Source organism: Diadema antillarum, unplaced genomic scaffold, assembly GCF_040938485.1.
Source record: "Diadema antillarum isolate AM-2024a unplaced genomic scaffold, OU_Dant_1.0 scf00000067, whole genome shotgun sequence".
Lineage (NCBI taxonomy): Eukaryota > Metazoa > Echinodermata > Echinoidea > Diadematoida > Diadematidae > Diadema > Diadema antillarum.
Window position 1 is genome coordinate 811601 of NW_027270956.1, and position 16732 is coordinate 828332.

Below are 16732 nucleotides of genomic sequence, written 5' to 3' on the forward strand. Positions count from 1 at the left end.
CTGTACCAATATTCTGGATTCCGGAACGTTCTAAATTCTAACTTTTGGCTTTAAATTCACTTCCCGGACAAGCCCCCAATTTTGTTACGACCAAAATCACTCTGAGAATGATCGCACAAAAGAAACAATCAACTGATGTTCAGGCGGTTTATTAACAGTGATATTGTGGGTACAGACTGGTAATCAGCGTCACATCAGTACAACAATGATCAATAGAAACAGTTATAAATCGGTAGTGGAATCACTTACACGTATTAAATAATCCTTTGAAAGTGTCCAAATACGATGTTCGATGCACAGACGAATGATCCTTGACGCACGGATGAATGATTCCTCCGACGTAACTCCAGAGGCGCAGGTTACGATAGTCTACGTTATAAATCCAGGGTATATGTCCACAATAGATCCACCGTATAATGTTCCCAGCGAAATGTGCAGAATCCAACGACCACGTCCAGTCGATGCGTTGAATGATGATTCACTTTATATTGTCCAGCTAGGAATCCAGCCCGTCACAGCTTTGCCGTAGCAATGACAATGTCCGTTGACATTAAAATATGGAGTCCAATGAAGGCACATTAATTCTCTGCAGGCAAAATGTCTCCCAGGCCAAGTATCTCCACAAACATAACAGGTCAGCAGGTAACACAGGACTGACTATAACAAGTCACTTCAGAGCCAGAAGTGACGTAACTCTCAGAGCAGAGGTGTTGGGTACTCTGCCTACTGCAGAATTTCTCTGGCTTATATACTATCCATTCACCCCCTTCTAGCACATTCTATAACTCTCTCCAACCTACTAGCCAGTCCAAGTTCCAGGAATCCTGGATGACTCACTGCCTATCTATGTACAAAACATCATTGCCAAGAATAACTACCAATCACATTGGGCTACAGGGACAGTGCCTCACTCAGCCAAATATGTAAGCACTTCCCAGAAAATTCTGGAAAGGGTGAAAGCATTCTAGATTGAGTGAGTTATAATGTATTTCCTGTTACATGCATGTACTGTGTAATTACATTGTATACCACCTAGAAAATTCTCCACTGATCTGGTCAGCCTGTATGTACTATATCTATACCACATAGAATGTTCTCCATTAATCTGGTCCACCTGTGTACATACACATTAAAACAACCATGCATGCAGTACATCATACATGTACATAACTACTAGTGTGTACATTTGTGACACTTTCTTTTTGGCGGATGTATCAGAACACATTTAGGGAAATGTCTCCATGCCAAGATATGATGTCACATTTCTTCTTAATACCAGGGGTAATACCAGGGGTAATACCAGGGGTAATACAAGGGGTATTGTCCCAGATTTCCTACCCAGTGGTTTCATATCACTGGTATAATCACATTTTAAAGTTCTGTCCTTGTTTTACAGCCACATGTATGAAAAACAAAACAAAACAAAACAAACAAAACTACAACTACAACTACAACTACAACTACAACTACAACTACAACTACAACTACAACTACAACTACAACTACAACTACAACTACAACTACAACTACAACTACAACTACAACTACAACTACAACTACAACTACAACTACAACTCGACTACAACTACAACTACAACTACAACTACAACTACAACTACAACTACAACTACAACTACAACTACAACTACAACAACAACAACAACAACAACACAATTTAGTTACATTAAGTAACATTTCTTTCTAATACCAGGGCAGGAGTATTATCATATATTCTAAACAATGGTTTCACATACATGTAGCTACATCTGTTTAACTGGTTCAACCAGATTTCACATCTTTGTAGTTGGTTTTTAATTCCTACGGGTATCAGGCATATTTACCATTTAAACTTACAGCAGTCCAGACTTTGGGGTAATTATCCTAGCTGGCTAGAGTAGAATTTGGCAAAAGTTACCTTGACAATATTGGAGCAACATTTTGAGGGGAGAGTTTTAACAGGCAGGGTAAAAAAAGACTACCTGGACACTACCTGGCCATTGTCATGGTAACTCTAGTTTAGGAGGCTCCATTTAAAATTGGGATTTGAATAGCTGAGAGTAAATAAACTTGTAAACATTAAAAATGAAGCATCTTTTAATACACATCATTGATAATTCACATACTTTCAATGACTTAAACAATTTGCTGCCAAAGCCACATCTGTTGCCTGTGGTTGCATGCAAAAACAGCTGGATATGCTCCTGCAATTAAAGGACACAAGTAATTTCCAATGAATATGCTGCATCATTTGTACTTTTGTGCCAGAAAAAAGAAAAAAAAATCCACTGCTTGGCCTTGTCTGCATATTTGTGTGGGAAATAAGTACTGTGCACATACATGTAAATTCCTATTAATCAAATAAAAAACAATGAATAAGTTTGTAGTGTATTTGAAGAAAATTAGAGAGCAATGTTTGGCATCTGGTACAAACAGGGCTGCCAATATTCACACAGAAATTCATAGAGGCATCAAAAAGTTTAGTTTTCATGGAGACAAATGTCCTAATGGTACATTACATATTGTATATATGGATACATGATGTTTCACTGATAACTTTTGGCTTTATCATTATCCTTTTATCAACATATGGAGAAATTAGTCAGGCTTTGAGAGTATCTGAAAAACAAACATTCAAAAAGACTGTACACTGTAAAATCTAAAGGTGACGATATAGTCTGACACTTCATATTTTGCAACAATACTGCAGCATACCTGCTCAAGTTCTCAAACAATTTTCAGAAAAAAACTGGAAATTACTTTGTATCATTTGCATTGTCCAGGACTTTTCCATCAATTATCACAATATATTGTATGTTTGCAGTGGCAGGGAACTATTTCTTCTTCTTCTTCTTCCACATGGCACACAGCTGCGATTAGAACCAAGCCATTTGCTGGCAACTTCCACTGCCAAAACGACTTGATTAATTTCTTCCCCTTCGTGAGCTCAAGAAGGCATCAAAATTAGAAGGCAAGGTAAAGCTGTGACATAAGACTGTATCACGAGGTCAGGTAACAAGAACAGCAATTAACCATCACGTTAACACTTATTTACAATCTAAACTCATTTGCCATGTAAAGAGAGTGGCATGGTACTATCATGACTACCATAGATTTTATTAAAATTTCTAATCATTTTCTTTCATAAGATATCCAATGGGGTAAATGTATTTTGTAGTTGATCAGTTATTACTAAAATTTTCAATTGTCCTTCAACTCTCAATAGACATTAGATATATTACTGTCAATCTTCACTTTTTTAGGTTTGACTTCAGTTCTTTGTAAAACATCCCCGCCGAACATGAGACACGAGTCATCAGGACTCACTTTGAAGGCCACTGTTGCAGAAGAAAAGAAGAAAAAAAATCCACCATCTTATGGTGCCTTGGAGGAAGACGTTGTCAGTATGAATCACTCCATGAAAACACACCTGATGAGTGTACATCAGTCACTCACTCATTTAGTGATTCCTCTTTTTGGGCTTTTGCTTTTAAATCTCTTCTCATTGGGCCCAGGGGGCTTTCCAGGATAAAAACTCCTGGAAAACAGTATAGAACTAATCCATGTTTTCCTGTCTCTTTTTTAAAACACACCAGGTACCATGTCACTATGCTTACCCGATGTCTTTTGACTATCAAATATCAATGAAACACTGACTTTTATAAATGTTGTTGTTCACTCAGTGCAGTATATCAAATAAGATACCCAATTATTTTATAATTCAATAGCTGTACACAGGGGTACCTCACTGTATTGAGCTGTTTGGGACCATTGAAATTTCGTTATATTGGTTGTCTCATTATCTCAGGGATAAAAACAAGAGAACATCATTCATAGATATCAGGCATCATGTTATAAATCCAACTTCATTATAATGAGGTTTCACTGTATGATAATATTTTATGAATCCATTCAATCCTAAACAGACAACCTAACTTTCTTCTCATTGTTATTCCTTCCTTTCTGTTTTGTTCTCTTTTCTAGTTTTATTTTTCTTGTTTCTTTGCAGTCAGAAACAGTAATTTCGAATCTGAACTTCATATCTATGATATCATGCAACAGAAATTGAAAGATGTAAGGATAAGGGTTTTATGTTGTCACTTATTGAAGTTTCAGTTCTCAATAAGTTCTCAAAGTTCAGGTTACTGGTGCATTATAAATGTGCAACAAAGAAGAAAGGGTGTGTCATCTGACAGCTTCAGGGACACCACAAACAGGGAGTCGACTGATCACATGACAAACTTTGCAAAGTTTCAGCTGCATGTTTTCAGACTCCACAAACTTGGAGAAGATTTGTGCATGGGATCAGGAAATTTCCCCCATTTGAGTGGGAGTTTCTTGAGAAGTTTGGAGTCACTATTCATGGCAAAACTTCAAGAACTTAAATTTTGAGAAGTTTTGCCAGTGTCTCTAAGGCCATTGTAATTCTAGCATACAACTTACAACAGGGGCTGATCCACGAATTCCGTAAGGGGAGGGGGGTCTTTACAATATGAAAGGGGGCACCAGTGGCCCCCGCCCCCATTTTTTCTTTTTATTTCTTTTGTTTTAACCAAAAAAAAAAAAAATAAAGAGGGGGCGCGTGCCCGGTATGCCCCCCCCCCCCCCCCTGGATCCTCCACTGCAACTACCGTAGATGATTATTTCAGAATGAGTAAGAAGATACCTGAACAGTCTGAAAGCAGACGAAGCCAAATTCAAGGGACGGAAGCACACGGGCAGGAGTAGGAAGCAGCCGTTGAAATCAGAGAGTCAACCTGCCATGGAATGAACTGTGTATTGTGTCCTTGTGACATCACACCAAGGCGATGACAGCCAGTTGTCAAGCTGGCAATGCAATACTCACTTCAAGACGCCGCTGGGGGATGTATATCTATCACATGCTTCTTCATCTCCGTCGGCAAGTCTGTCAAAATTTCCCTAGACGCAGCTAGACTAGCTTCTTGTAGCCTCAAATGTTTGTTTATACTTTGGGGGCATTGCATGATTTTTTTTTCCCTCCATAGCTTTCTGTCATGTTTCATATGATGATGAGATTAAAAATTTCAAGGGGGGGGGGGGAAGATAAATCTACTCGTAATACATACTCTTGACAACATTCTAGATTTTTTCTGCCCCACATACCAAAATCTAGTGGATGTTGCACTACAGTTTTAGTAAATGTGGCCTCCACAAAATATCTTATAATAGAGGTTAAAGTCTGTGCCTAGGGTTGTTCTCGTGTTCAAAACAGGCAAAGCTTACAACTAGCCAATGGTGTAACTTCTCCAAAAGATGAGTATCTTCACAATAACTATTTTCAGTACAAATGGTACTAAGATGTAAATGAGAGAGCTTGTAATAAGAGTGCTGTTTCCTTTCTCTGTCAGACAGATTTTCAAAAGGAACTTAGAAATTGAGGCAGTAATCTCTTAAATGTTAAAAAATCATCGTTTGGCCTCCCTTCTTGAAAAGAAAATAATAATCTGAACAATATCTTTTTTTTTTCTTCCACAGAGTGCCATTTGGATCATCACAATCACAGTCTTGTGTACAAGAAACAGAGCACATTGCATGTGGCTGGGCCAACTAATAGAAACAAGCACAGAATAGTCAACATTCAAAAGATTGTCAGTGTGTGTGGTTAGAGTTTACTGGAAGCTTGTACTCTGGAAAATAGAATCAAAGGACCTTCGCTGGATAAAAGCCACAAATCCCTGACAAGATGTTTGTACGTAAGAATGCATAATAATTTGCGAAAACATAAGGTCAGCTGATGATCAAAAATACAGTGTAAGTCTACAGTATATGGATCATGAAGCAAAAGGTCAAAGACTTTAAATAGCCAGAAGTTAATGAACCAGTTATAGCACTCTGCTTTTGATATAGGCTTTGTCTACAGGGATTAGTATGGGTTAATGAGTCAACATCAACTGCCATGAAATACCCCTTATAGCAACACAAGTTTGCTCAGTAAACTTTCAGCTCTCACAATTCAACAGACACACGAGTACCGGTAATGAAAATTAACCCCATTCTGTTTTGTAACACCATTCTGTTTTAACAAACGAAAACAGAAAAACTGACCAGAAATGAATATTATTTATTAGTGGATTTTTTTTCTTCATTTTTCCACAATAAATACCATTCTGTTTTGTAACACCAATCAATTTGTGGCATTTGACCTTTATTCAGTCTCACTGCCATGAAAAATCATGATGTTGTGCTCACCACTTGAAAGTTCATGCATTTGGGTGTGTGTGTGTGTGTGTGTGTGTGTGTGTGCGTGTGTGCATGTGTGTGTATGTGCATGTGTGTGTGTGTGTGCATATATGCACGTGTGTGCCTGTTGCTATTAGGAAGATATCAAAAATGTTTGTAAAGGAAGTGACCACAGGACTTGTTACAGTGTGAAAGGGGATGGCTAGTAACTGATCAGTGGGAATCAGTGGGAACACTGGGGGATGATTGTTCCAATCCTTGTGGGATTCATTTAAAAGTACTTATTGTTGTGTGAAAATTATTTGCTTCAGATTGGTCTCATATTCAAGTAATGTGCAGTTCAATGTTTCCAGGTTAGCATGACTGTACAGTGTCGAGACAATTGTTAACAGCCCGACACTGTACAGTCATGCCTACCTGGAAACACTGAACTGCACATTACTTGAATATGAGACCAATCTGAAGCAAATAATTTTCACACAACAATAGATATCGTCGCTGGGGTGACAAGACCTTGTATCTGCAATTTTGGTGAAAATGACTTTTTTTTTGGATTAATAGTCAAATAATGGGTTCAGTGATATCCTGTCCAAATCCTAACTGTCTTACTCCAAAAATGAAGCCACCACGGCACGTCAAAGGAAAGGCTATTCCATTCGTTATAGTGCTTTGGCCGCCATGTTTTTTGGCTCTCCTGAACATTTGACATTTTGTAGATCAATACGAGGTCTAATGTACTCTTAAATGAATCCCACAAGGACTGGAAGAATCATCCCCCCAGCATTCCCACTGAACAGTTACCAGCCACCCCTTTAAAATGTAATTCCCCACAAAAGAACAAGGCAATGAGGATATACTGTGCCTTGCCTAGAACCATAACTGAGCACTGTTGCCAGGGAGTTTAAACCAGGGACCTCCTGCTTGACAGACAGTTCATGGTATTATGCACTTTAAATGTTGCTTTTACATCTTATCTAATGAGATGTGTAGTTGAAACAGATATGAAACATGAGAAATACTACAAGTAATGAACTTGTTACATTTCCTACAATCTTTTAAATCATTGTGACACTATAAATTTGAACTCTTTTTCCATCACACATGAAAAACCGGTTTAAACTATTCAAGAAATGCTATCAAACTTTGCATAGAGACTTTTAATGACTAGTCCATTTTCCTTGCAACTTTTTTTTGACTAAAATCTCATCAAAGAGTACTAAAAAAGTCAGACAAGAAAGGTATCAAGATCTAGAGTCTACTACAGCAAATATAATACAATGTAGGACATCTGTCAGTTCTGAGACTTTGACGCCTTACATCTCACATGTACAAATTGGAGATTGAGCTCACAAGATGTCTTGTTTTGAAACTATCTCCTTGTTTTCCAACTGATGGTTTCCATATGTTTATTCAGTATATCAGGCACAGGAAGCATTTCATTTATTCTAAAGATATCAAAATGGCATCAAATTCTGTCTGTCTGTCTCCCCCCTTTTTCTCTTTTGCTTGTAAAGCAACCCTGTATTTCCTACTTCAAACTACCTGGTGCCCCGATTTGGAAATTGGGCTACAGTACTTCCGCTTTAATCAACATTCCGTGCCCTGAACACAAATTTCCTTGACACAGTTATGAATACACCTGTCATGCATCCAAATAGACACTTTCAGATATGGTGTATTGTTTCCTAATGTTTTAAGGGACTAAGATTGAGCTCTGAGAAATATTGCTCACACACCCACATCCACTTTTTTTTCAATAATCTTTATAAATTTGATTTCTATAATTTCACAAGACAATCACATTCATCTTGAATGTATTAAGAAACACAATACACTAGTAATCAACAATGTTTTATAATCAACCAAAAATAACAAAAAAAAATTAAAACTAGAAATGTCGCTATGGCAACTGGTATGCCTCCGCTATAATGCATGATTCTCCTAATAGGTTTATAGTACATGTGGACAATGTGTGATTACATTTTCACAAAATTGCAAAATATTAAAATGACATATTTGTCACAAATGTGTTGAATGTTCACCTTGACCTAGGTTTAATTGGATGAATAGGAAAGCATGTATTTGGGGATTTAAGGACTTTAACTTGACTTTGACCCATTCATAAGTTTATGCATTTAGTAATTTTCAAGGTATGGAGAAAAAGTGCAATTTCTGTATTGAATAGTAAATTGTTACCATTTTCATCTGGCCTTTGACCCTAAAATTCATAAGAGAATCACTGTCACGCAGAACATGCATAAATACGTACTAAGTTTCAAGATAACTTGAGCCACTCCTGTGATAAGAAGTAAGTTCAGCACTTTCACTTGATCTTTGACCTTTTGACCTTTGACCTTTTTGGCAAAAAAAAAATACCCAGAGAATCTCTATTGGGTCATACATGCATACACCACGTTAAAAAAATAATAATAATCCTGCTGGTATTGCATAAATATGATGGAAATAGTAAAATCTTGAAGTGTTGCCCTTCACCTTTGACCACTAACTTTTGACCCCCATGAACCCCAAATTCCCTAGTTACTCACTGCCAGTGAGTACATGCATATAATATACTATGTTCCATGAAGATACATGTACCTTGAACAATTTCCAAGATATGGAGAAAAAGGTGAAATTTTAACATTTTTACTTGACCTTTTGACCTTTGACCTCATGACCCAAAACTGTCATGGGAGAATCTTAATTGGGTAATACATGTATACACTAAGTTTCAAGAAAATATCTTCAGGCATTGCATAGATATGGGGGAAATAGTGAAATCATAAGCATTTGACCTTGACCGTTTGACCTTTGACCTTGAGCATGTGCAACCAAAAGTTGATAGGCACAACTTCACCCCCTAATACACATTCATGCCAAGCTTCATTAGGATACCTCAAAAGGTTTTTTAAGTTACGCTGTCCACAAAATTCATTACGGACGGATGGAAGGTCAGACGGACAGACGGACGGACAGAAGGACAGACGGAAGGATGGACGGACAACCCGAAAACATAATGCCTCCGGCACCACTTTGTGGCGGAGGCATAAAAATAGTAGATAAAACCACCCACCCACACCCATCCATCTATCCACACACACACACACACACACACACACACAATTCTCATTTCAAAGCCATTGTTGGAGTCAAGCAAAAAAGAAATGTATGAAATCATGACAACCATATCAACACAGTTAAAATTAATGGCCCATTTCTCTCTCTCTCTCTCTCTCTCTCTCTCTCTCTCTCTCTCTCTCTCTCTCTCTTTAGAGGACATGTCAAATTATAAGACTTTTATGGCAGGGAAATAGGAAGGCATTTATCAAGTGTTGAAAGGAGGAGAGTCATTTAACACTTTAATTCTTAACTGTAAAATTGGGAGGTTGTGTGGTCAGAAGAAATCAAACTTGACAGAAGCTCACCATGGTGCTAATTTGGTCAGCAATGTGTACTCAAGAATTATAAGCTGGTATGTTCTGTGTCTTGTCAATTTGGTGGCAAACCCACTGTATAGCATGTTGGCCTTGAACAGGAAAGAAGGTTTCATTCTTTCCAGGCATTAGCAAATTAGGTGTTGTATTTCTCTCAGTCACAAGGCAACTAGCATTTTTTTTAAGGCAAGGACCCTACACATCAAAGAGGCAAGTGCTCTTTCACAGTACTCGTACGTACTTCACAGAAAGTTTGTGTTGCCATGAACATGCAGAAAGGTACTAGAAAGCACTTATTTTTGCAGCATGAACTTTTCGCCCATTGCCTCAGGCATATAGTTTAGTTAAAAACATTCGCATGCATTTTAATTTTGCGAATCTTGGCTCTAATTAGTAACAAGTCAATGGAATGTGTAATTTTCATGAAAAATGAAATTTTGTGGAATTCTTTTCTCTATAATGTTGCCCATAGGACAGGCAATGATGTCATGAAGTGTATTAGTCTTCTTATCCAGGGATGACAGCACGCCAAAACTTTTAAAATTCATAACTTTTGAACTGATTGTCTGATTTTCCTCAAACTTTTACTAATGTGTTCTATTAATATTGCTGCTTTCACTCAATCTAACTTTATGTAGATTTTGGTCTCCTTTCAATGACCTGTTGCCTTGCTGTCAAAAAGCTATGGGCAAATGAAAATTAGTGTTCTGATTGTAGTCCTTTAAAGTTATCAACTGTGTAATTGCTCACTGCCTTTTACATTGTATTTGCCAGAGCAGGTTTTGGATTCTGCTTGTTTCATACAGTGTAGAGCCAGGCAGAATATCAAAAGGACCAGCTGAAGGCATAATCTAATGGACTTCCTCAGAGCTCTGAAACCCGTCTAGTGTCATTGTGTCTTGTGATTATTGTTGCCCTCTATATACACACGTAAGTCATTTCTGGAAAATGACATATAGAGGGCGACATATAAGCATTGAAAATGGTACACAGGGATTTTTTTTTCTTCTCTGCTTTCTCCTTGTCTGCTTCAACAATAAAACACAATGATGTGGCTACCTGCTAAAGTGAGAGATTCCAAGGAAAGCAAAATGGTTCAACAAGAATGTCATTGCAGTGATTACAGACATCATCAATAGAAGAGCCACATACACTGTACATACATGTACACAGACATGCATGCACACACACACACACACACACACACACACACACACAAATGTCGTGAACTGATGAAGGTACTCACAGAATCAGAAGAAACATTACCTCAAACAGATGCAAAGGAATACAAAATATACCAGAACACACTATCAAGAAGAGTGTAAATTTCTAACATCTTACCACTAACATTAAAAGATGGTGCACAGAACACTGTATTGATGTAAACACTACTGTACATTGTGCAATGATATCATGAATAGCATTACTGGAATCACCAGTTTTGTCACATACATAAATCTATCATTATTGCTTAATAAAGGGCATACATGGCTAAATGCAAAGACCTGATACACAACCAACCATAATGAAGAAAACACGTTAAAAGTTAACAATTACATAGATCACTCACTGTTTTGCCATATTCTTTGTGAAGATTATTGAAGACATCGATGGCACTGTACGGTCTGTTCTGCCTGTTCAGGTATTTCAGTACTGCACTAGCAGCTGTTGTTTTGTATAAACAGAACAAATATAGAACACTAAAATCATATCAATTTGAAAATCTTATCTAATCAATGAAAACAAAAAGTGGTGCCTGCTGACGACTCACTTACATGTACATCAGTTACGGAATTACCAACTGCTGTAAAAGTGGAAATTTTCATAGTGTTGAATTTTTTGCGCATTTTGCGCAACCAGAAACCTGCAAGATAATAAAGCAGCCTGGTAAGTAGTATTTTTGCTTGCTCTATCTTCCAGTAGTTCATGTCCTGATTCCGCAAAATAAAAAACATGCGAAACTCATTTTACCCGGCCGAGCACAAAAAATTACTCCACTAGTTTTTACAGTAGGTCTATGACTAATTTTGAGTCTGACCTCTAAGATTTATTTGATTTAATGCTTGGTTTTTGATATGTTGGATAGGATAACATTCTAAAAGTGGCAGAGTGGCCTTGAAGAGAAGGGAAGTGTGGGGTTGATGGAAGAAACAGGTTATTTACGATTTCTACGAAAAGCAGTGGTGACAGCAATTACTTAACAGTCAACCTAAAATGAGATCGCGGAACAGTCGACCAGAATTATACAGGCACAATCATCCTTGAGATTGCACAATTCACAACGAGTAATTTGAAACGCTGTGAATGTGATTGAAGCCAGTTGTGGATCAAGCGCCACCCCCATGCAATAAACTATGATTGCACGACTACGAGTCACTCTTTCATAGCGCAATTATGCGATCATGCGAGCTGTCAACACTGGTAAAAATGGCAAAGTTTTCCAGCCCGGGAAATTTGTCACGGTGGGCCTGCGCCTGTTAACTCTTTAATAATGTGCCACGTTCACACGTCTGACTCAGTCGACGGCCTGCCAACTTCGCATATTCTGCTCAACAAACAAAGCCGCCAAAACCGATCGATAAATCGCTAATCCCGCGGTACAATCAAAGCGTTTCTCGCGCTTTTGTTCCTCTCACATACGGCTTGCAGTGGTGATCACTTAACAATGTTAGACTAGTAAGTAGTCTAGCTTACTAGTAACTACATTACACCCTACACAAATTGATACGTATGGGACTTAAAAGCCTATTTGTTTCTGTAGACCTTACATTTTCTTACACTGACAAAGTACAACCGAATTCATTGAGCTTTCACCTAAATGAACCATTGGCATATGTCACGTTGTACGTACCTTCTGCGTCTTTTGCCTTGCTCATATTTGAGGATTCATACAACTGGCGAAATTTAAGTTTTTATGTTCGTGGACCGCGACGGCGTCTCAGGTTTGTTGACATCGAACTTCCCGCACTTACGTACATTGGCACGTACGTGAAGTAAGTCTTAGAACATGAATGATGATTGGCTGGAGTTTCACAAATAATCAGACTGATCTATATGAAACTCTACATGATTGGACAATATCGCTTTCGGTCTGACAAACTTGCTGGAACATGTTTCGCTTGGTGTCACTGTACTCACAAGCAGCGCCACTGCGATCGATGATGTCGAAGTTCAGAAGAAATCCTGAATAGATTTGATTTATCGTCCTGCTGCTTCATTAACTGTGCCTCTTCTACTGCATGGTTATTGTCTATTGACACAGTACGGAGAGCACAGCAAGGTAAGTAGACTGTTCTTCACCTATTTATATTTGGTCCTTGTTTTGTTCTCGTTTTCAAAGCTGTGCTACTGAGCGGCACTTGCGCCTGCCGAACCCGGTAACCCTCGGCCGGCCCTCGGCCTTTCGTGCGCGGGCCGGGTGGGATCATCAAGTCACGTTATCGCAGCAGCGACCCCAATACGGACCCAAGGCGCGGCGCTAGGCGTAACGTTAGACAATTAGCAGGCGCCGGAATCGTTGACGTTGTCAAGAGCTTGCTTGGCTTGAGCTGAGCCTGATGAGGCTCTGAAAATGGCTAATAGACCTTGCATGTTATTGTTACATCTAACGTTTAATGTGCAGAGTGTTTATTCACAGCTCCCGCTCGCTCCCGGTAGTCATGGTCACTGCCACTGGTGTAGTTGCAGTCTAGATTAATGCCGTAATTAATGCAGAATGGCCTAGCTCATAAATATGATAAAGTTTCCTGTTGTTACGTGAGGAAAAATCCTGCAAGGCTGTTACTCAAGATTTTCAAGTGTTAGTGTTTGTTAAAAAAAGGTCTAATAGGAACACTAACAGAGTTATTTTCATTTTGAGTTGCCTTCTTAATTAAACATGTCAACAGCAGCGAGTTCACTAACAACTCTGAACAAGATAATCTTGAATTTCAAGATTGAGATCCTTTGAACCTTTTTAGTTGTTGTACAGTTAGCAGTGGCAGATCCAGGGAGGACCGCAACCGGCGCACGCCCCCCCCCCCCCATTATTTTTTGTTTAAACAAAAGAAATAAGAAAAAAAAATGGGGGGAGGGGTGCGTGCGCCCCCCTGAGTTTAATTTTGTAAACGCGCCCCCTCTTTACGGAATTCCTGGATCTGCCCCTACAGTTAGATCAGTCCGGGAAACCCGCTCATGAGGACCACTCCCGTGTACGAGGACTGCCCCGCCTCATGAGGACCGCCCCCACGCCTCATGAGGCCTGGGGGGGGGGGAACGCCTCATGAGGCCCCCTATTCACTTCTTATTCATCTCACATCTGACGTATAAATTGTCGCAACTTTGCACGGTGATTTTTTGTTACACACATGTCCACTATCCATGATGAAAAGAAGAAAAAATCCTGTCTGTTTTTTTTTTCAAAAATTGAGTTTTAATCAACCTGTAGTCAGATCAGGCCGCTAGGTGCGGCAGTCTTGCATTGTGCGAACACGCTGGCGCCCGTGTTTTGATGGGCGCTCTGCATCGGTTGATTAAAACTCGATTTTTGGAAAAAAAAAACAGACAGGATTTTTTCTTCTTTTCATCATGGATAGTGGACATGTGTGTGTAACAAAAAATCACCGTGCAAAATTGCGACAATTTATACGTCAGATGTGAGATGAATAAGAAGTGAATAGGGGGCCTCATGAGGCATCCCCCCCCCCCCCCCCCCGGGCCTCATGAGGGGTGGGGGCGGTCCTCATGAGGCGGGGCAGTCCTCGTATGCGGGAGCGGTCCTCATGAGCGGGTTTCCGGGACTGAGATACATTGGACACAGAGCAATGAACGTCATATCACAGTAAACCCCAGTGTGCTTTTATAGACAAAGTAGACCCTCTATATAATGATCTTGTTCCTCGAGATGATCCAACATCAAAGTTTTTTTTCACTGACTCAGTCAAACAGAACATTGTGATGTGGTGGGCAGAATAGAATTTTTTTTTTGTGGGGGGGGGGGGTAGGGATGGGAATAAATGATGAATTAGGTAATTTGGGCTTCCTTCTTTGTGATTGTTCAGTGCTGTTCAAACTAAAATCACGGCAATCACACCTACAAATAGTTTTACTGTATTTTCTCTCTTTCTGTACCGGTATATGGGCAATTCCATGAGAAATGTTCACTTTGGTGAAAAAATGAAGTTTTGAGTTTCACTTAAGTTCTCAAATATTCTAAGAAAGTAACATATATTTTCATTTTTCACTAGTCGCATCTTTGTTAATACAAAATTTTGTATTTTTCTCAGTCATTGAAAATACTGTATGAAGCGTTGCAATGACGCAAAAATTTGGCTATTTTTAAAGAGTTTAGTGTTCCTGTCTCTAAAGAAGGCCGGATATGTCCTAGAGGCCTTGTTCACCTTTTAAACTATAGTCCAGTGTATATATCAACGGAAAATCACAACCAACTTCCTTAGCATTCATCAGTTTATGACCCATTGATCCTCAAAGTTGTGTGATTTCTATAACATTTGAAGCGTCATGTCCGTTACGTTTTTTACTATAAGTTTTCATAGCCAAGAGGAAATTAGTGTAAAGTTGCTGCAAATTCATTTTCTATGTTAGGATTGAATCCCCTTGCATGTGTGAAAACCACTTTTCTATACCACTTCTCGTTTTCCTGTAAATGGCGTAACGGACATGACACTTTGCGTAACGGACATGACACCTCATATTAGACAAGTGGCAGAAATAACACTGTGGCCCAGTGAAACAGGGTAGTGATTAGTTTTAATTGCTTGAGGATAGTAGGACATTTCTATACTTGAGTAAATGATTAAGTTTGCACATCACTTAATAAAACAAAAACAAGCAGACTTTGCTTTCTGCCACTGACTGTTGATTTTAGATGATCTTGCTACCCTGTTACACCGGTTTGATCCATTCCCACCTCTTGTAATCCTGACTGATAAACAGCAGCTGTCATTCCAAGGAGTATTTAGACAATGGAGTTTTCACTGTTAGCCTTCCCATCAATACTTAAAATGAGCACTTTCTACATATAAGTACATTGTAGACCACATTTAACACATATCTGCCATGGAGTCAACACAACAGCCAGGAACTCCTGCACAAATGGATCCTCGTGCATCCAATGAGCATGATCACTGATGATACAACAACAAAGAATCCAAATGTCACCAGCATCAATGTCTTCAATGATGGTGTTGCCTCATAAAAAAAAAAAAGTTGGTGGTGCATCCATACATGTACCTCTCTCATCTCTATGACTCTATAAATCCACACCTTCAGTGGCACGTTAATGAGATATCACTTGCCAAGAGGGCTGAGAATGGAATTGTTTGCTTTATTAAGCGTGTTGACAGTACATGTAGCTCTATCATCAGAGAAAGTCGGTCTGAATGCTGCCTATCCATTTCATCAATACAACTAAACTAGATGTACCTCTATGCCAAGGGATATACTGTATATATGACAGAGCACAACATCGTACAAGAAGCACAATTTTGAGATGCTATTAGAAGATGTTTATCCACTGAAAGGTACACTGTATAATCATTTACAACCAGTCGGTAGGGAAAGCATCCGGTATTTCAAAAAGTCCTACTCACAAACTGGTGAGAATAACGTAACCAGTACACCACTCTGGCAAGCCTTAAGAAGTGCCTACGCAAGCGATAAGTTGATTATACAATTTGTACGAGTTGAATTTGCCGTGAAGAAAACAAGATATACTTTGTTGCCCAGGTGACCACTCTACATGGAAATGGATTATATGTTGTGAAAATTCTCAGAAAAAAAAAAGGGGCATGATCATTCACTTCTAGCCAAAAAAAAGAAAGCATTTTTTGACAATGATAAAATACTGGTACTAGCAGTGGAAGTTTTTACAATAGTCTATCCAAGATTGGATAACAGAGGATGATTCTACTCCAAGGATGACATTAATGCCAAATGAAAGAACTTTGCAGAAATGAAATTTACATACCTTAATTTATTTCAGATGATAACACTAATTTGATAATGGTACCAAACAGTTTTGTGGTCCTATTTCATTGCATAAAAGTTGATGCAATCCCGAGTGCATTCTAATGATGTTGTATTCAAACTATTTATTTCAT

The 16732-nt window shown here is 38.8% G+C and overlaps 1 protein-coding gene across 1 annotated transcript in view; it reads right to left on the reverse strand.

The window, feature by feature from the left end:
* Positions 1 to 12566, reverse strand: part of LOC139716594 (homologous-pairing protein 2 homolog) — a 64651-nt gene extending 52085 nt beyond the window's left edge. The window contains exons 1-2 of the mRNA XM_071628122.1: positions 12484 to 12566; positions 11203 to 11297 (exon numbers count right to left, since the gene is read on the reverse strand). Of these exons, the coding sequence (XP_071484223.1) occupies positions 11203 to 11297; positions 12484 to 12508 (120 nt within the window). The 5' untranslated portion in view covers positions 12509 to 12566. The remainder of the gene's footprint in view (positions 1 to 11202; positions 11298 to 12483) is intronic.
* Between the last annotated feature and the right edge of the window lie 4166 nt (positions 12567 to 16732).